The 20,401-nt window shown below is 46.0% G+C and overlaps 1 protein-coding gene and 1 long non-coding RNA gene across 8 annotated transcripts in view; one reads left to right on the plus strand and one right to left on the minus strand.

Annotated features, from left to right (window-relative positions):
* Nucleotides 1–20,401, minus strand: part of GRAMD1A (GRAM domain containing 1A) — a 268,012-nt gene that overhangs the window by 203,158 nt on the left and 44,453 nt on the right. For all 7 annotated transcript variants that reach the window (XM_063942242.1, XM_063942238.1, XM_063942244.1 and 4 more), the window contains exon 2: nt 18,159–19,315. In XM_063942242.1, coding sequence (XP_063798312.1) covers nt 18,159–18,451 — 293 coding nt within the window. In that variant the 5' untranslated portion in view covers nt 18,452–19,315. The remainder of the gene's footprint in view (nt 1–18,158; nt 19,316–20,401) is intronic.
* LOC134965860 (uncharacterized) overlaps nt 1–20,401 on the plus strand; it is a 206,593-nt gene that overhangs the window by 12,451 nt on the left and 173,741 nt on the right. The window lies entirely within an intron of this gene.

Below are 20,401 nucleotides of genomic sequence, written 5' to 3' on the forward strand. Positions count from 1 at the left end.
TCGCACCCCCAGTTGCGGGAGAATGTGAAGGAGGAGATGTTGACAGGTCGCGTTCCGCTTGACTTGACAATTTTCTCACCAGCAGGTCTTTGAACCCCAGCAGACTTGTGTCTGCCGGAAAGAGAGATCCAAGGTAGGTTTTAAATCTAGGATCGAGCACGGTGGCCAAAATGTAGTGATCTGATTTCAACAGATTGACCACCCGTGAATCCTTGTTAAGCGAATTAAGGGCTCCATCCACAAGTCCCACATGCCTAGCGGAATCGCTCCGTGTTAGCTCCTCCTTCAATGTCTCCAGCTTCTTCTGCAAAAGCCTGATGAGGGGAATGACCTGACTCAGGCTGGCAGTGTCTGAACTGACTTCACGTGTGGCAAGTTCAAAGGGCAGCAGAACCTTGCACAACGTTGAAATCATTCTCCACTGCGCTTGAGACAGGTGCATTCCACCTCCTATATCGTGCTCAATTGTATAGGCTTGAATGGCCTTTTGCTGCTCCTCCAACCTCTGAAGCATATATAGGGTTGAATTCCACCTCGTTACCACTTCTTGCTTCAGATGATGGCAGGGCAGGTTCAGGCGTTTTTGGTGTTGCTCCAGTCTTCTGTACGTGATGCCTGTACGCCGAAAGTGTCCCGCAATTCTTCTGGCCACCGACAGCATTTCTTGCACGCCCCTGTCGTTTTTTTTTAAATTCTGCACCACCAAATTCAAGGTATGTGCAAAACATGGGACGTGCTGGAATTTGCTCATATTTAATGCACACACAATATTGCTGGCGTTGTCCGATGCCACAAATCCACAGGAGAGTCCAATTGGGGTAAGCCATTCCGCGATGATCTTCCTCAGTTGCCGTAAGAGGTTTTCAGCTGTGTGCGTATTCTGGAAAGCGGTGATACAAAGCGTAGCCTGCCTAGGAAAGAGTTGGCGTTTGCGAGATGCTGCTACTGGTGCCGCCGCTGCTGTTCTTGCGGAGGGAGTCCATACATCTACCCAGTGGGCTGTCACAGTCATATAGTCCTGACCCTGCCCTGCTCCACATGTCCGTGGTTAAGTGGACATTGGGTACAACTGCATTTTTTAGGACACTGGTGAGTCTTTTTCTGACGTCCGTGTACATTCTCGGTATCGCCTGCCTAGAGAAGTGGAACCTAGATGGTATTTGGTAACGGGGGCACACTACCTCAAGAAATTGTCTAGTTCCCTGTGAACTAACGGCGGATACCGGACGCACGTCTAACACCAACATAGTTGTCAAGGCCTCAGTTATCCGCTTTGCAACAGGATGACTGCTGTGATATTTCATCTTCCTCGCAAAGGACTGTTGGACAGTCAATTGCTTGGTGGAAGTAGTAAAAGTGGGCTTACGACTTCCCCTCTGGGATGACCATCGACTCCCAGCAGCAACAACAGCAGCGCCAGCAGCAGTAGGCGTTACACGCAAGGATGCATCGGAGGAATCCCAGGCAGGAGAGGACTCGTCAGAATTGCCAGTGACATGGCCTGCAGGACTATTGGCATTCCTGGGGAAGGAGGAAATTGACACTGAGGGAGTTGGTGGGGTGGTTTGCGTGAGCTTGGTTACAAGAGGAAGGGATTTACTGGTCAGTGGACTGCTTCCGCTGTCGCCCAAAGTTTTTGAACTTGTCACTGACTTATTATGAATGCGCTGCAGGTGACGTATAAGGGAGGATGTTCCGAGGTGGTTAACGTCCTTACCCCTACTTATTACAGCTTGACAAAGGCAACACACGGCTTGACAAATGTTGTCCGCATTTCTGTTGAAATACTTCCACACCGAAGAGCTGATTTTTTTGGTATTTTCACCAGGCATGTCAATGGCCATATTCCTCCCACGGACAACAGGTGTCTCCCCGGGTGCCTGACTTAAACAAACCACCTCACCATCAGAATCCTCCTTGTCAAGTTCCTCCCCAGCGCCAGCAACACCCATATCCTCCTCATCCTGGTGTACTTCAACACTGACATCTTCAATCTGACTATCAGGAACTGGACTGCGGGTGCTCCTTCCAGCACTTGCAGGGGGCGTGCAAATGGTGGAAGGCGCATGCTCTTCACGTCCAGTGTTGGGAAGGTCAGGCATCGCAACCGACACAATTGGACTCTCCTTGTGGATTTGGGATTTCGAAGAACGCACAGTTCTTTGCGGTGCTTTTGCCAGCTTGAGTCTTTTCATTTTTCTAGCAAGAGGCTGAGTGCTTCCATCCTCATGTGAAGCTGAACCACTAGCCATGAACATAGGCAAGGGCCTCAGCCGTTCCTTGCCACTCCGTGTGGTAAATGGCATATTGGCAAGTTTACGCTTCTCCTCCGACAATTTTATTTTAGATTTTTGAGTCCTTTTTTTACTGATATTTGGTGTTTTGGATTTTACATGCTCTGTACTATGACATTGGGCATCGGCCTTGGCAGACGACGTTGCTGGCATTTCATCGTCTCGGCCATGACTAGTGGCAGCAGCTTCAGCACGAGGTGGAAGTCGATCTTGATCTTTCCCTAATTTTGGAACCTCAACATTTTTGTTCTCCATATTTTAATAGGCACAACTAAAAGGCACCTCAGGTAAACAATGGAGATGGATGGATACTAGTATACTTATGGATGGACGAGCGACTGCCGACACAGAGGTAGCTACAGCCGTGGACTACCGTACTGTGTCTGCTGCTAATATAGACTGGATGATAATGAGATAAAATTAAAATATATATATATATCACACTAGTACTGCAGCCGGACAGGTATATATATTATGTAATGACGGACCTGCTGGACACTGTCCTTACAGACTCAGCACTGCAGACTCCTAAAGTAAGCTACTAGTATCAAGAAGATAGGAAAAAAAAAAACCACGGGTAGGTGGTATACAATTATGGATGGACGAGCGACTGCCGACACAGAGGTAGCTACAGCCGTGGACTACCGTACTGTGTCTGCTGCTAATATAGACTGGATGATAATGAGATAAAATTAAAATATATATATATATCACACTAGTACTGCAGCCGGACAGGTATATATTATGTAATGACGGACCTGCTGGACACTGTCTGCAGAATGCGTTTATAAAAACACCACACGACGAGTGTTTAACTTTTTCAGGCAGACAATCACAATATACTGGTGGTCAGCAGACAATCACAATACTGGTGGTCAGTGGTCACTGGTCAGTCACACTGGCAGTGGCACTCTGGCAGCAAAAGTGTGCACTGTACTTAAGTGCAGTCAGATAATGATATACAGTATATGATGCAGCACACTGGGCTGAGCACAGATATGGTATGTGTGACTGTGTCACACTGTGTATCGTTTTTTTTCAGGCAGAGAACGGATTAATTAAACTGGTGGCACTGGTCACTGGTCACACTATCAGCAGCAAGTAGTACTCCTCCTATATGCTCCCCAAAATTTGTGTCTCTCTCTAGTACTCTAGTCACTCTAAACGGAGAGGATGCCAGCCACGTCCTCTCCCTATCAATCTCAATGCACGTGTGAAAATGGCGGCGACGCGCGGCTCCTTATATAGAATCCGAGTCTCGCGATAGAATCCGAGCCTCGCGAGAATCCGACAGCGGGATGATGACGTTCGGGCGCGCTCGGGTTAACCGAGCAAGGCGGGAAGATCCGAGTCGCTCGGCCCCGTGTAAAAAAAACTGAAGTTCGGGCGGGTTCGGATTCCGAAGAACCGAACCCGCTCATCTCTAGTTTGTATGGCTGCTAAAAACTGCTAGCGAGCGATCAACTCAGAATGACCACCTATGGGAACTATTTGTAGGGGTTCAGTATTTTGTGGGATCAATCTAACAGAATATGGTTCCATTTTCTGCCATTTTCAGGTTTACAGAATATTTGATGAGCATTTTATTTTACGTAATTTTTCCTTGTTTTATATTTGTTATTGTATTTATTATGTATGTCAGTTTCTTATATATTTTTGTCTTATCTAGAAGCACTGTACATGTTATTAAATCTAACATGTAATAAGTTTGCCATTATTAGGGTAATGAATCCATAAGCATTTCTGAAGAGACGTGTTACTTTAGTGTATTAGGGCCCTCATTCCGAGTTGTTCACTCGCTAGCAGATTTTAGCAGCATTGCACACGCTAGGCCGCCTACTGGGAGTGAATCTTAGCATAGCAGAATTGCGAATGAAATATTAGCAGAATTGCGAATAGAAATTTCTTAGCAGTTTCTGAGTAGCTCGGGACTTACTCCTACACTGCGATCAGCTCAGCCCGTTTCGTTCCTGGTTTGACGTCACAAACACACCTAGCGTTTGCCCAGACACTCCCCCGTTTCTTCAGACACTCCCGCGTTTTTCCCAGAAACGCCAGCGTTTTTTCGCACACACCCATAAAACGGCCAGTTTCCGCCCAGAAACACCCACTTCCTGTCAATCACACTCCGATCACCAGAACGATGAAAAATCTTCGTTAGGCCGTGAGTAAAACAACAAACTTTTGTGCTAATTTACTTGGCGCAGGCGCACTGCGAACATTGCGCATGCGCAGTTTGCGACTAATTGCTCCGTTGCGAAAAAATCTAACGAGCGAACAACTTGGAATGACCCCCTAGGTTCCTACTGACTTAATATAATAGTGTACATTTGTGTAACAGAAAATAGGGTCCTACCCTAATCTCTGTGTATGACTGTGAGATAACCTTTACATTCCAGTAACAGAGGCAGCAAATCACGCCATACACTAGCCACCAGATTGGAGTTTAAAGCGCCATACATACTCTAGCCACCAGAATGGAACAGGAGTTTCATGGTATACGCTAGTTACCAGACTGAAAGTCCTGATAGATATATATATATATATATATATATATACACATACATATAGCACTAGCCACTAAAAGTTAAAAATTAAAAGTCCTGAAAGATTGGAGGTTTCTGCAATCAGATACTCAGCAAATTGGAGGTTGGTTTTCAATTCCAGTCACCAGATTGAGGTCTGTTTTACCAGCTATTCCCTGGGTGGTCTTCAGTATGCCGGCTCTTGGGATCCCGGCGCACAGTATACCGGCGCCGGAATCCCGACAGCCGGCATACCGACACTTATTCTCCCTCGTGGGGGTCCACGACCCCCCTGGAGGGAGAATAAAATAGCATGGCGCGCGTATATCGCGCCACCGTGTCCGCAGTGAGCCTACAAGGGGCTCATTTGCGCTCGCCACACTGTCGGTATGCCGGCGGTCAGGCTCCCGGTGCCGGTATGCTGGTCGCCGGGAGCCCGACCACCGGCATACCATACTACACCCCTATTCCCCAGTATGGGATCTGTTTTATATACTAGCCACCAGTAAGGATTGCATTGTAATCACTGGTATTGGGAGTGGGAGAGAGGTGCTCAAGTATTGTAATGCAGCAGGAGATATCTGTGGGGAAAATACGCCCCCTGCATGTGGCAATGATCCGTGTGCTGCATCCGAAGATACAGCATCGGATCACCGTGGCAACCATCGCTCCTGATGGTTACAGGCCCTTGCCCATCACAGTAAGCCTCAGATTGCTCAGACCGGTCACCAGAACGCCTCTGCCGGAGATAGAAAATCTGCATCCGGAGACGCAGAGCCTGGCCACGGCACACCTGCAAAATGGGGGTGACACGCCCCCGTTTTGTAGAAGAGCTCCCGCCGCAGTCACCCCCAAACAAGCTGCGGCTAAGGAGGGAGACTGCGAGTGATCATGCTGCGCTTGTTCTGCACATGCGCAGACCCACAAACATCAGAGATGTTCATCCTGCATCAGCCATGTCTGTGCTATAACTGTATTGCTCTCTTCAGTGTTCAGGGGTAGACATGCAGTCATAAAGAATGGTGCTGCCACCTTGTGGTCTAACATTGTCACAAAATCTAAAGCATGACCATATACAGTATGTTTTATATATATATATATATATATATAAATGCGAAAGCCCTCACTCACTCACTCACTCACTCACTCACTCACTCACTCACTACTGAGGGGAACATGTACTAAGCAGTGATAAAAGTGGAGAAGTGAGCCAGTGGAGAAGTTGCCCATGGCAACCAGTCAGCATTGACGTAACATTTATAATTTGCATACTATAAAAGTATACAGAGCATGTCCCCCTAAGTCTCTTACTTCCCGATGTGTTAGAAAGATGAAATGTAACAGGTATTCTTCAGGTGGGAAATAGGAAAACTACATAATTAGAATTCTACAGTTTTTGGTGGTAGGAGTGAGGGGTGGACCCAGGGTCGGATTGGCCCACAGGGGTACAGGGAAACCACTGGTGGGCCACACTGTCGGGGGGGGGGGGGGGGATGGGGGGGCACTCCTTCCTCTAGGGATCAGGTTCCAGACTGTGCACTTGTATTATACATGGTAGATATGTTGCATTACACTGCACAAGACTATTGTGTATGTCAAGCATCTGTGGAGGCTGGCCACACCCCCTTTTCAGGCTGGCCACACCCCTAAGCAAGGGCCCCTATCACTGCATCCCCCCGGTGGGCCCTTCATGCCCCAGTCCGACACTGGGTGGGCCCCCTCTCTGTAAGGGCCCACAGTCTCCCCCTGATGGCTGTCCTGGCAACGCCACACCCCTGCCCGGCCCAAGGCTGCCCCCTCCCGTGTTACCTGGCGCTGCCGCTCAGGCTGCACTGATGAGATAGATACGCACCCCACGGCGCTACAGAGGCTGCACGGTAGGGGCGGATCTAGACTTTTCTTTTAGGGGTAAGGGGAGGTGGGTGGTTTATGTGGGTGGATATGTTGCTTTGCTGAAACTACAAAGAATTTCAATCCACATAGGCACTGTTTACTGGATGGGAAGGTACATGTTAGGTCCCAAATGCAGTCGCCTAAAGACAGTGTGGTCAGCGCGGCAACTGACGCAGCACAGGTGGTTTAGGAGAAAGGAGAAGCCATGTTCAGGCTTTATGTGGCCCCTCCTCTCGGACACTGCATGTGTGAATGCTGATTATTTTACAGGACAAAAAGTAATATCTTAATACACTTAAATTCGAGCCGCTGCGGCCGCTGTAATTAATCCTTACCCTACGTACTTTTTACACAGTTAGCGTACATAGACCCGTACCGTGTACGCACTTTGCGTACCAACACCGCGACAGACGTACAAAGTACACGCATTGCATACACACACACAGACACGCTGTTAGCACAATGCAGATACACGTGTGATAGAAATACACCTTAAACCTTTAGCAGGACACGACACCAAATTGTATTTCAAAACTATGTTGGGGTCCAACCCACCAACGGTTATTTTACTAGCAAGGGGTTACAATAACAACACAATACAATAAGAGATAAAGGCTACAGTCAATGGTACATACGTTTTGTTCGCCTGCGCTTCCCGGTCCGGTCCTCAGTCATCAAGGTAGATGACCTTCAGAGATTGTGTGTGACCGGGCCTGCAGCTGGCTTTTTATACATTTGTCCAAAACCTAACACAATGAAAACTGTAATCTATTAATCTATTGGTCACTGAGATGGTCGTTTACAGTACAGGAGAGGTCATAGGTCGGTTTGAATAGGTGGGCGATGCCTGGTCCAGGTGCACTTGCAGATGTTCTCCACTGGGTTCCCGCCGAATATCAGGAGTACAGTAAATACAGTTAATATTAATATTCTGCTCCTGCGCATAACTATTCGCAGGAGCGTGCGATCTTCTGCAAACCATCTGTGGTTTTTCGACTTTGACACATGTCAGCACATACAGTATACCGACCGGTAATACCTGCTGGTATATGAAAAAAAGCGATAAGCAGCAAATGTGCGCTTATCGTTTTTTAAAACATCTAAATAATTTTCCGTTGCCATACTGTAGAATGGTGACGGTAAAATTGCTAGCTATTTGCAGATCTCGTAGAGAAAAGTGATTTTCCTCTGTTATCTGCATTCGTACATACAGAGTCTCATTGTAAGCGTCAAATAGCGCTGGTTATTGCGCATTTGACATTTACCACCTCTTCTTACATCTCCCCCTCTGTGGTTAATAGAGGAATACTGTCATTAACCTTTTCAGCAGCCTAATGTGAACACACATAACACATACTTGCCTACCCTCCCGGAATGGCCGGGAGGCTCCCGAAAATCGGGTGACCCTCCCGGCCCCCCGGAAAGGTGGGCAAGCCTCCCGCTTTCCCCTTCGGCCGCCCGCAGCAGTGAACAAGTAGGCGGGCCGAGGGGGTCCGATGACGCGATTCGCACTGAATCGCGTCATCGTAGCTCCGCCCCCCGCTATGCAGAGACTCGTTTCTCGGCACAGCACAGCGGGGGGTGGAGTTACGATGACGCGACCCGTATGCAACGCCCCCGGACCGCCCATCCTGCTGCCGGTCACGCCCCCGAACCACCCGTCCTGCTGCCGGCCACGCCCCCATTCACCTACAACGCTGCCTCCTCCCGGAGGAGGAGGAAGGAAAGTAGGTAAGTATGACATAACAATAGCCAGTGTTTAGCAAATAAGTAACTGTCTATGTATACATTAAGGACCTAATTCAGACCTGTACGCTCGCTAGGGGTTTTTTGCACTGCTGCGATCAGATAGTCGCCGCCCATAGTGGAGTGTATTTTCACTTTGCAAGTGTGCGATCGCATGTGTAGCAGAGCTGTACGAACAGATCTTGCGCAGTCTCTGCACAGCCCAGGACTTACTCAGCCGCTGCAATCACTTCAGCCTGTCCAGGACCAGAATTGACGTCAGACATCCGCCCTGCAAATGCTTGGACACGCCTGCGTTTTTCCAACCGCTCCCTGAAAACTGTCAGTTGCCACCCACAAACGCCCTCTTCCTGTCAATCTCCTTGCGATCGCCCGTGCGAATGGATTCTTTGCACAAACCCATCGCTGAGTGGCGATCCGCTTTGTACCTGTGCGACCCGCCTGCGCATTGCGGTGCATATGCATGCGCAGTTCTGGCCTGATTGCAGCGCTGCAAAAACCGCTAGCGAGCGATCAGGTCTGAATTAGTCCCTAAGTCCAGTGTTAATAGTTTCAATTGGCCGATATATTGGCCGTTCTCTTGAACGCCCAATATATCGCAGGTCCGTCGGCCGGTGTGCACGAGCGATATGTCTGTGAACGCCGTCATTCACAGACATATCACGTCGGCCCTGCAGCACAGCCGACGGCCAATATATCTATCAATATATTGGCACATCATGCTGTGTGGTGATTGACAGCACATGTAAATGCCTGCCCAGTTCATGACGTCAGTCCCAACAGATCGGGCAGTGTGTATGCACAAAACACTGCCCGGTCCGTCTACAGGTATACAGTATCTGCAAATCAATAGATCTGCAGATATATCTATAAATGTGTTGCCAGCATTACTCACTGTACTTACAGGAAACTAAAAACACACTGAACAAACCATCCACATTGGCTTGACCAAATGTTTGCAGACACACAGCACGTCTTAAAAAACAAACAAACCAAGGCTTAAAATGTATAAAAAATGTAAATAAACATAAAATATTTTTTATCTAATAATTTGTTTTCATTCTAAATAAACAATAAATAATCTGAGAAACACAGTAAGTGGACATATCGTTCAGAGATGAGATCCAAGTATTGGGCCCTACACGCTGGCCGATAACACTGAGAGATATGAACGATCTCGTTCATTAATGAACAAGATACCATTCATATCTTTCAGTGTTCCCAAATGCGGTCCTCAAGGCACCCCAACGGTCCTGGTTTTAAATGTATCCATGCTTGGCCACAGGTGACTTAATTAGCACCTTAATCAATTTGATTTAACCATCTGTGCTGAGCCAGGGATATACCTAAAACCTGGACTGTTGGGGGGCCTTGAGGACTGTGTTTGGGAACCTCTGGTGTAGGCACCAAAGATGAACGATGCGCGGCCCCGCGCTCGTTCATCGTTGGTGCCGGCTCATTTATGCATGCATGCCAATTTGGATAATCTCATTCATATTAGCATGCATGACTATGGGTCCGGGTGATGGGTGGTACAGCACGTATTTTGCGATCACTGGGTAGAACAGCTAGTATGTATATATTTATAAAATGGTGTGCTATATTGAGGCAGATTTCACCAACGTGATTGGACACACAAGATCACATGACCTTGCATTATTTCCCAACGACCGCACACCTCAGGCCTGATCTACTTTCGACTGTGCTTTGAACCTCATCACACAGCTGTATCACTCCACTCTTGGGGTTGCGGCCGCGCTGGGTGGTTTAACTCACTCGGCCCACAACACACACCAGGCAACACTGCCAAGCAACTGCAGGTTTCCTGTAAGACCTGAGCAGTAGAAGGACATCCAATGACAGGGGCTGATTCAATGTTGAAGTGTAAAATGGTGTAGCCTGGGCGCCCTCTTTTAGTGGCTAAGTGCAGAAACCAAGGCAATGGTTTCCTTTATAAACAAGTATTTAGACTGAGTAGGTCATGATTTAATATCTCCAATAAGTGCCATACAGCTGTATTATTAAAGCAATAAAACGTGTGAATTTAATAAAACATAATAGGCATAAAACACTTTAGGGACATATGTCCCAATTTCTTAATAAAACAAGTCGTACCAAGAAGGTAGCAAAGGAGCCGCAGTGGAGTGCAGTAGTCCCAACGTGTCAATGTCCAGGAGGCTACTGGACATTGGCACGTTGGGACTACTGCACTCGACTGCTGACGAATCTACATTGGTAAGCTCAGGAGCCAGAGCAGGGTGAAGTCTGAACCACCCTTCCGTATATACCACCTGCGGCTCCTTTTCTTGGTTTCTGCACTTATCCACTAAAAGAGGGCGCCCAGGCTACACCGTTTTACACTTCTACATACGTTTTCTTGGGGGAAGAAGGAAAACCCCTGTGTGTATCCAAGGCAGCCCATTCTCTTTCCAGCGCCCAACAAGTTCATCTACACCCTTCAGTTCTTGCTGATTCAATGTTGCATGCTAATACAACCGATTTAGAGTGTTTTGCTGTAGTCACATCTCTGACTGTACGCCAATGCTAGTTACAGCCTTTCCCCTGGTGTAGACGTTTGCGTCTAACTGTGCAAGGACTGGGGGCCTAATTCAGACCTGATCGCTCGCTAGCGTTTTTTTGCACCGCTGCGATCAGGTCAGAACTGCGTATGCACCGCAATGCGCAGGCGCGTCGCACGGGTTCAAAGCGGTTCGTTGCTGTGTGATGGGTATGTGCGAAGAATCCATTCGCACGGGCGATCGCAAAGAGATTGACAGGAAGAGGGCGTTTGTGGGTGGCATCTGACCGTTTTCTGGGAGTGGTTGGAAAAACACAGGCGTGTCCAAGTGTTTGCAGGGAGGGTTCCTGAGGTAAATTCTGGTCCCGGACAGGCTGATGTGATTGCAGCGGCTGAGTAAGTCCTGGGCTGTGCAGAGACTGCACAAGATATGTTTGTACCGCTCGGCTACACAGGCGATCACACACTTGCACAGCTAAAATACACTCCCCTATGGGCGGCGACTATGTAATGCAGGACTGCAAAAAAAGCCCAGTGAGCGGTCAGGTCTGAATTAGGCCCTGGGAGCGATTAAGCGTCTGAGTTTGCAACCAGTTCAGCGTAATATCCGCAACATTCCTATAACAAGCCCATAAGATGTTACATCTTCACGCGTCTGCACAGCCACCTCCCTGTCACACCCAGAATGTCTAATACATTTACAGTACATGATACTGCGTCTGCACACTGTGGGACGCATGCACTGTGTGACTTTTTAGACGCATGCACATTTAAAAAACATCGACCATTTGTGTGAATATCGGTATTGCATGGAACTCAGTGTCAGCCCCACGGAGAGACTGGGTTGATTCAGAACCCAAATTCTCTGAATATGCAGAATTAATTGTAAATCAGAGTCACTGGGTTTCCTAATCATTTACAAACACCTCTATTAATAAAGCATGCCACCTAAACTGAAAGGAGTGTGAATTATGTAATCATTAACCAATTAAGTTATACTAATGGGAGGTTAGTTTTTGTCACATGATGAGTGAAAGACACCTGCTGAATGCTTAACAAATTAATGCAGTGCTGTAGTTTGACACTTTCGGCACTAGGGGGCAGTACTACACAAAACTGCAGGACTGCATACAGTCGCTCTACAACATGAAGACAGAAAACTGTGGTACATAAATTATCTGGAGCATAAACTGATTCTCCGCCCTTTCCTTTCTCCTGTCACGTCCCTGCAGCCCCGATTATATCCAGGAACGGTATTAATACAGACGAGAGATTCTTTGCCTTGCCTTCGCTTCATACAGTAGAGGGTGTCCCAAATTACGAACCTCTATCCCAAATTCTAAAGTCAACAGGGCCCAGCACTGAAAAGTGCAAAGGTATTTCTTATGTGGCCTGGCATCTGGGCAAACAAGACTACGCAAAAGAGGTGGCAATTTATCATCCTCTTCAAGTTCCCTGTTCAGCAACAAAAGGGTTCATGAGACACTGGTGCAAATCGTGACTTTCCCACTGACATCTGGCGGGTTGGAAGGTATGACCTATGCCAACCAACCAAGACTGGCAACCACGATTTGGAGGAGACATTGAAATAATCAGTGGACAGACTGTAGACTTATAAGACGGGTTGTCTAGCCTCAGTTGGAAACATCCCAGATGTTTGAACCTTGGGGGTCATTCCGAGTTGTTCGCTCGGTAAAAATCTTCGCATCGCAGCGATTTTCCGCTTAATGCGCATGCGCAATGTCCGCACTGCGACTGCGCCAAGTAAATTTGCTATGCAGTTAGGATTTTTACTCACGGCTTTTTCATCGTTCTGGCGATCGTAATGTGATTGACAGGAAATGGGTGTTACTGGGCGGAAACAGGCCGTTTTATGGGCGTGTGGGAAAAAAACGCTACCGTTTCCGGAAAAAACGCAGGAGTGGCCGGAGAAACGGGGGAGTGTCTGGGCGAACGCTGGGTGTGTTTGTGACGTCAAACCAGGAACGACAAGCACTGAAATGATCGCAGATGCCGAGTAAGTCTGAAGCTACTCAGAAACTGCTACGAGGTGTGTAATCGCAATATTGCGAATACGTCGTTCGCAATTTTAAGATGCTAAGATTCACTCCCAGTAGGCGGCGGCTTAGCATGAGCAAATCTGCTAAAATCCGCTTGCGAACGAACAACTCGGAATGACCCCCTTGTTTCGTAGAGTGAGGTCCAACATTTGATATAATGTAGTTCATAGGTTCTTAAACTCGGTCCTCAGGACCCCACACAATGCATGTTTTGCAGGTAACCCAGCAGGTGCACAGGTTAATTAATTACTCAAAGACACATTTTTAAAGGTCCACAGGTGGAATTAATTATTTCACTTGTCATTCTGTGAGGAGACCTGCAAAACATGCACCGTGTGGAGTCCTGAGGATCGAGTTTGAGAACCTGTGATGCAGTTTTATGTTATACTTCGTAACAGTATGCATAATTCCGTTTACTGACACTGCCTACTTTTCTGTAAGTGGGATGTTTTAGATGAACCTTATCTCCTGTTGCCTCCAGGCAGCCTTCCTGTAGTAGTTCACCAGAAGCCTGACATCCCTACTGTGACCTCCTACGTAATCAGACGGGTGACACGCTGGCACAGACCCTCAAACTTTGTACCTGTCTTCACATGAAACATTGTAAAGGGCTACGGAATATGCTGCCGGTATATAAACTTACTAGGGAATTCAATTATCCGCAAATTCGCGGCAATTTTTAGCCCGAAAAATTTTCGCGGCAATCGGGCGAAAATTGCCGCGAAAACGCTCCATTTTTCGACCTATTTAATTCCAAACGGGTTTCACCTGAAAATTCTTGCAGTGAAAAGTGCAGGTGAAAATGTGGAAATCAGCCTGTACCCCAAAAAATGCTAAACTAACATAGGAAAACAGAAGAGAAGTGTATTAGAGATCACATTAGAGAGTTCTTGGGGACTTAAATTGTGTGAAATGGCGGTTATATGCATTTTTTAAAAAATGCAAAAAAATTATAGAAAGCAAGTTTTTTTGAGCAAAATAATGCTCTCATTAAATTTGGGGTACATGAAAATGGGTATAAGTATATATTTGGGTCATTTTAGGGTACTTTAAAAAAAAAAAAGTGGAAACAGACAGATTACTCCCATCTGCAAGCCTAAAAACACCTGTCCCACTCATAAAGCACCCCAATATACCTGTCCCATACATTGAACCCCAATTTCCATCACTTTGTACTTTTTCACCCCAAAAATGACATGTCATTATTGGCCAATTAAAAATAATTAAAAACCTCAACGTGCCTAATTAGTCATTAAGGGGGGTATCCCAGGAGTTCTGTACCATATCCAAACATTTTTACCTTAAAATAGTGACTTTTCCCAACTTTTCACCTGCTTCAGAGTAGGTGAAGTGAAATTAGTGAAAAAATTATCACCGATAAATTTTCCAAGAAAATTGAATAGGCTGTAATTGCGTTTCGCGGGAAAAGTCCGGTTTTTCGCGCGAAAACCGGACTTTTCACGCGAAAAGTCCGTTATCGCTACTAATTGAATATACCCCTATAAATGAATAACATGCAAAAGATACTGGAGCTGAAATGCTAATTTACCAACTGCAGGCCGTTGTATCTCTAACCCACTTCATTTGCTACTCATCCATGTCATTATTATAGCCTGATCCTCCAAATGTGGTCATAATCACTCCTAAAAAACTTGTTTATAATAATGTGGTATCTTGCAAACAAGGAGTTAATGTGTTTTGACGTATGCTTTATGTGACCTGACTTTGATCCTCTTCCATCAAAAGCAATTCTTTCCAAGCAAGACCTCTTTATCAATTTGTTTTAGAACCAGTAGAACTTTCCGCATGAACTGCGCTGACAAACATATGGAATTTATTAAGATAATGTATCGTTCCAAGAATCCAATATAACACATTCCTCTTTCATATTCACACAGACGTATGGACAATCACACCATATTTAGTGGTCTTACAGCCGTATACCTGCTTTAATCTAGAATACAGTTAATATTCATAGAACCTAGAACTGTTTTTGTAAAAAGCAGAATAAATAGATTAGCATACCCGCACATATCTTACAATTTATAGGGAGCACGGTTAGTGTAATGGTTAGCACTGCTGCCTCTTTGAGGTCTTGGGTTCAGTTCCCACCTTGACTCTGTGTGGAGTTTGTATGTTCTCCCCACGCTTGCATGAGCTTCCTGCAGGTGCTCTGGTTTCCTCCCACATTCCACAAATATACCGGTAGGTTAATTTGCGTCTAACAAACATTAATCCTAGTGTGTGTGCATGTGACAGGAAATATGGATTGTAAGCTCCACTGGTTCAGGGTCTAATGTGAATGGCCAAATATTGTCTGTACTGTAATGTCACTCAGAATAGCCGCTACATCTCCCCTGCCGAAGCCAGTAAATCTGCGTCAGAAGACGCAGTCACTGACCTCACCACTCCCACAAATCGCAGGCGAAATGGATCTCCTCATTCAGGCTGCGGCGTCCAGTGCACTGTGACCCCAGAGCATGAGCAGTCCCGAAAAACAATGGTCCAATTGCGACCGACTTGGGACTGCGTGAGGAGCTAAATCGGTCCTTTAGATTTTACAACGCTGCAAGGAATTGTGTGGCTTATAGTAATTCAAAACAGATTAGCCGGCCAGAGCCGGCAATAGGCATAGGCAAACTAGGCAATTTCCTAGGGCATTTGATATGCCTAGGGGCATCAGCAGCTTCTGCTGATTAAAATGATATGCGGCATGCCTATATTATGTGTGTAGCATTTCATATGCAGATACAGCCACAGTCTCACAAAGTATATAGGCATGCCGCATATCATTTTAATCAGCAGAAGCTGCTTGTGCATCCTAGCCACATAGCAATGCAAATAAGATGCATTTTCATTAAAAAAAGGTGCCAGATGTTAGCATTGAGGCAAGCTTTATGAGGACACATCTGTATCCAAGCAGAGGCAGAGGTCACAGTGTTAGTGGCAGCATGATTGCTGTGTGCATGTGAGTGGGCTGGTTGTGCAGTAGTGTTCAGAATATGTGTAAGGAACATTATGTGTGTCATGTAAAAATGCATTAATAATGTGCAACATATGTGTAAGGGGCACTATGTGTGTCATTATGTGTATAAGGGCATTAATAATGTGCGGCATATGTGTAACAGGGTACTACTGTACGTGTGTCATTATGTGTATAGGGGCACTAATAATGTGCAGCAAATGTGTAGGGGGCACTATGTGTGTCATTATGTGTATAAGGGCATTAATAATGTGCAGCATATGTGTAAGGGACATTATGTGTAAAAGGGCATTAATAAAGGTTGTCATAATGTGTAAGGTGCATTATGTTTATAAGGACATTAATGTGTCTCATATGTGTAAGGGGCATTACTGTGTGGAATGGTGTATAAATGCATTACTAATGTGTGGCATTATGTGTATAAGGTGCTCTACTATGTGGCGTTGCACATAGAAAGGGCACTACTATGTTGTCTAATGTGAATAAAGGGCAATAAGGTGTGGTGTAATGTGAATAAGGAGCAATTCAGTGTGATGTAATTTGAATAAGGGGCTCTACTGTGAGGAGTAACATATATAAGGTAAAGTGATACTACTGTGGGATGTAATATGAATTATGGACACTATCGCATGATCAAATGTGAATAAAGTTGCAGTACTGTGTTGCATTATTGGATTTGGGGTTACTATTGTGTGGCCATGCCCCTACAAACACCAAAATAAGGACTGCTATGGGTGAGGGGTGATGGTGCTGGGAAAGGGCGTAGGATCAGAGGCGGAACCAGCAGTGGTGTTAGGGGGCACCAGCCAAAATCTTGCCTAAGGCATCATATTGCTTAGGGCCGGCTCTGTAGCCGGCGATGGTTTTTTGAGATCAAGTCCTGGAGTAACTGAAGACATCTAAAGAATGTCAGCTCTTGAACTCAGAGGTGATTTTATACATGTTTTAGACAAACCGTGAGTTTTTTTTGCTTTGTTTAATCCTTTCACTCCCACATGTAACTCATATACAGACCATGTATTCCTATGTTTTGAAGAATCTCTACAATAGCTGCCATTCCTAAACACACAGGAAGAGTTGAGAGAATATGGGGGTAATTCAGACCTGATCGTGGAAGCAAATTTGTCAGCAGTTGAGCAAAACCATGGGCCTAATTCAGATCTGTTCGCTTGCTAGCGTTTTTCGCTGCGCAGCGATCAGGTAACTACAGCGCATACGTATGCACCGCAATGCACAGGCGCTCCGTACCGGTACAAAGTGGATCGTTGTTGTGCACTGGTTCTAGCGAAGAAACCATTCGCACAGCCGATCGCAAGGAGATTGACAGGAAGAAGGCGTTTGTGGGTGGCAACTGACCATTTTCTGGGAGTGGTTGGAAAAACGCAGGCATGTCAAAGCATTTGCAGGACGGGTGTCTGACGTCAATTTCGGGCTCGAATAGGCTGAAGTGATCGCAGCGGCTGAGTAAGGTCAGAGCTACTCAGAAACTGCACAAGCTGTTTTTGTACAGGGCGGCTGCACACGCGTTTGCACACTTGCAAAGCTAAAATACACTCCCCTATAGGCGGCGTCTATCTGTTCGCAGCGCTGCAAAAAATAGCTAGCGAGCGAACAGATCTGAATTAGGCCCCATGTGCACTGCAGGTAGGGCAGATGTAACATGTGCAGAGAGAGTTAGATTTGGGTGGGGTGTGTTCAAACAGAAATCTAAATTGCAGTGTAGAAATAAAGCAGCCAGTATTTACTCTGCACAGAAACAAAACAACCCACCCAAATCTAAATTTCTCTGCAAATGTTATATCTGCCCCCCCCCCCCTCCCTGCAGTGCACATGGTTTTGCCCAACTGCTAAAAAATTTCCTGCTGCGATCAACTTGGAATTACCCCCATGGTTTTGCCGAACTGCTAACAAATTTGCTGCTACGTTCAGGTCTGAATTGCCCCCTATATGTGTACACATCCCTGCATACTGTAGGTGGCGCTGCATGATTATGCTATCTGGGGGTAATGTTAATTCAACCACAGATACCAGCTAGAGAACCCCATAAAAAGCTGGGAGAAGATACAACATCCCATCATGAGACCCTATGAACGTTACAGTCATTTTTGCCGCTCAAACATACTTAGCTTCATCACTCACCATCCTCGTCCTTCTTTCCGTCTCAGCCATTTCTTCAGCAGCGACCTGCGTCTCTTTGGCGACGCACTCGGTGTGGAACAGTTGGACCATGCATCATCCTCACTAGATGGGGTCACCTCTATGGCAGGGGGAGTCAGGGTTTGCCCTATGACCGCTGCCCCCTCTGCTTGACTCCGGACGTCTAACTCCGGTGACCTCTGACCTTTTTTTAGCTTGAACCGTCGGCGCCTGGCGCTTGGCGTCGATGAACATGACCACAATTCCGGAGGCTTCAGTTGCCTGAAGGTTTCCATGGTGAAAGTGGCAAATCAAATTCTAGCATCTCCAATAGGCCTCAACAGCTGGTCTGGATTTGTAAGCTCCTCAGGTTAGACCGTCCGTTTTCCTCACAGCAACGCTTTATATTTCAGGCAAGCGGATATGACATAATTCCGGGGCCTGCTGGTAAATTGAACCCACAAATGACATCGGATGAATCACCGTAATTGTTTCTTTCAATATATAAATATATTTATTGAAAAAACACCAAAGAAAAGTCCAACGTTTGCACTTCTTAAGCTTTTGTATCTCAAATAGAAATCTGTATCTTTGAAGTCTGCTTCTGCGGCTGCCTTTATGTCACCTTGCTTTCATTGTTCTGTTCCGAGATACTCAGTGTCGCAGACGGTCAGCCAAGCATTTGTTTATTGCCAAGGATCTAGAACTTGAGAAAGCAATTATTTTAAAACATCTTAATTAACATAAGTGCAAAACATCCCTTTGGTTTAAGCACTTTGCGGACACTTGGCTGATTCTACAAAGAAGGAAAACTCGGAGGCAAAAGCAGACTATTGTCTGGTCACCAGAAACACACTTCAGCGCAAGCAAACGCTAGTTTATGTTTCCTAATATCCTGATTAACGGGGGATCACCTGGATTTACCCCCCTTACCCTTTCAGCAGACAGGGCGTCGATCCTGCCCAATTTTGGAAATGTAGTTTTCTTTGCAAACAAGTGAGATGACATCTGATGAAGTTCCAGAGTCTAGTTCATACAGAACAGTATAACAGCGCATCCCAGCTCTTTGTGGAGTAACTGTCTCTGTGTTCCATAGGCTGAACGTCAAAAGCGATCGTCAATTCTGCATTGTTGCACTCCAGAAATAGGTCCCATCTTATCTGTTAAGAGATACAAGCAACATTTATAAATATTTATAAAAGTGACTTCACATTAATGATATCTCAAAGCAATGAGCGATTCCCTCTCATCCTATTGTGTTTGTTGTGCTGCAAACTGAATAATTTGCACTTTGCAAACGCAAGTAAGCTACAAACTGCTATCTGAGACTAGGCGACATCACAATCTATGGGCGGACCAGGTAACATTAAGGGGTTCCGGTATGAATGGTCGACCATGTTCAGTTCGATAGTCATTAGGTCGACCACTATTGGTCAACACTGACATGGTCGACATGGACTAATGGTCGACACGTGAAAATGGTCGACGCGTGAAAATGTCTATATAGATTTTTGAACTGTTTTTCGTGTCGTTTTTTCCATAATATAACCGGGAACCCCAATCAGTGTACCGCATCCCCTTGCATGGCTCGCGCGGACAAGGTGCCTCGCTCTGCTACCGCTGCGCTCGGCACAGGTTACTATTCCCAATCGTAGTCCACGTGTATATTCCGCTGCACCTGTGTATAATGACCACATGTATATACCGCTGCACCTGTGTATAATGCCCACATGTATATACTGCTGCACCTGTGTATAATGCCCACATGTATATACTGCTGCACCTGTGTATAATGCCCACATGTATATACTGCTGCACCTCAGTATAATGCCCACATGTATATACTGCCGCACCTGTGTGTAATGCCCACATGTATATACTACTGCAACTGTGTATAATGCTCACATGTGTATACTGCTGCAACTGTGTATAATGCCCATATGCATATACTGCTGCACCTGTGTATAATGCCCACATGTATATACCGCTGCACTTGTGTATAATGCCCACATGTATATACCGCTGCACCTGTGTATAATGCCCACATGTATATACTGCTGCACCTGTGTATAATGCTCACATGTATATACTGCTGCATCTGTGTATAATGCCCACATGTATATACTGCTGCACCTGTGTATAATGCCCACATGTGGCATTCCTGACAAATACCTCTCTCCACTCCAATCTATCCTCAATGCTGCTGCCAGGCTCATTTTCCTCACCAAACGCACTGCGTCCACCTC

Source organism: Pseudophryne corroboree, chromosome 10 (genome assembly GCF_028390025.1).
Source record: "Pseudophryne corroboree isolate aPseCor3 chromosome 10, aPseCor3.hap2, whole genome shotgun sequence".
NCBI classification, from domain to species: Eukaryota; Metazoa; Chordata; class Amphibia; order Anura; family Myobatrachidae; genus Pseudophryne; species Pseudophryne corroboree.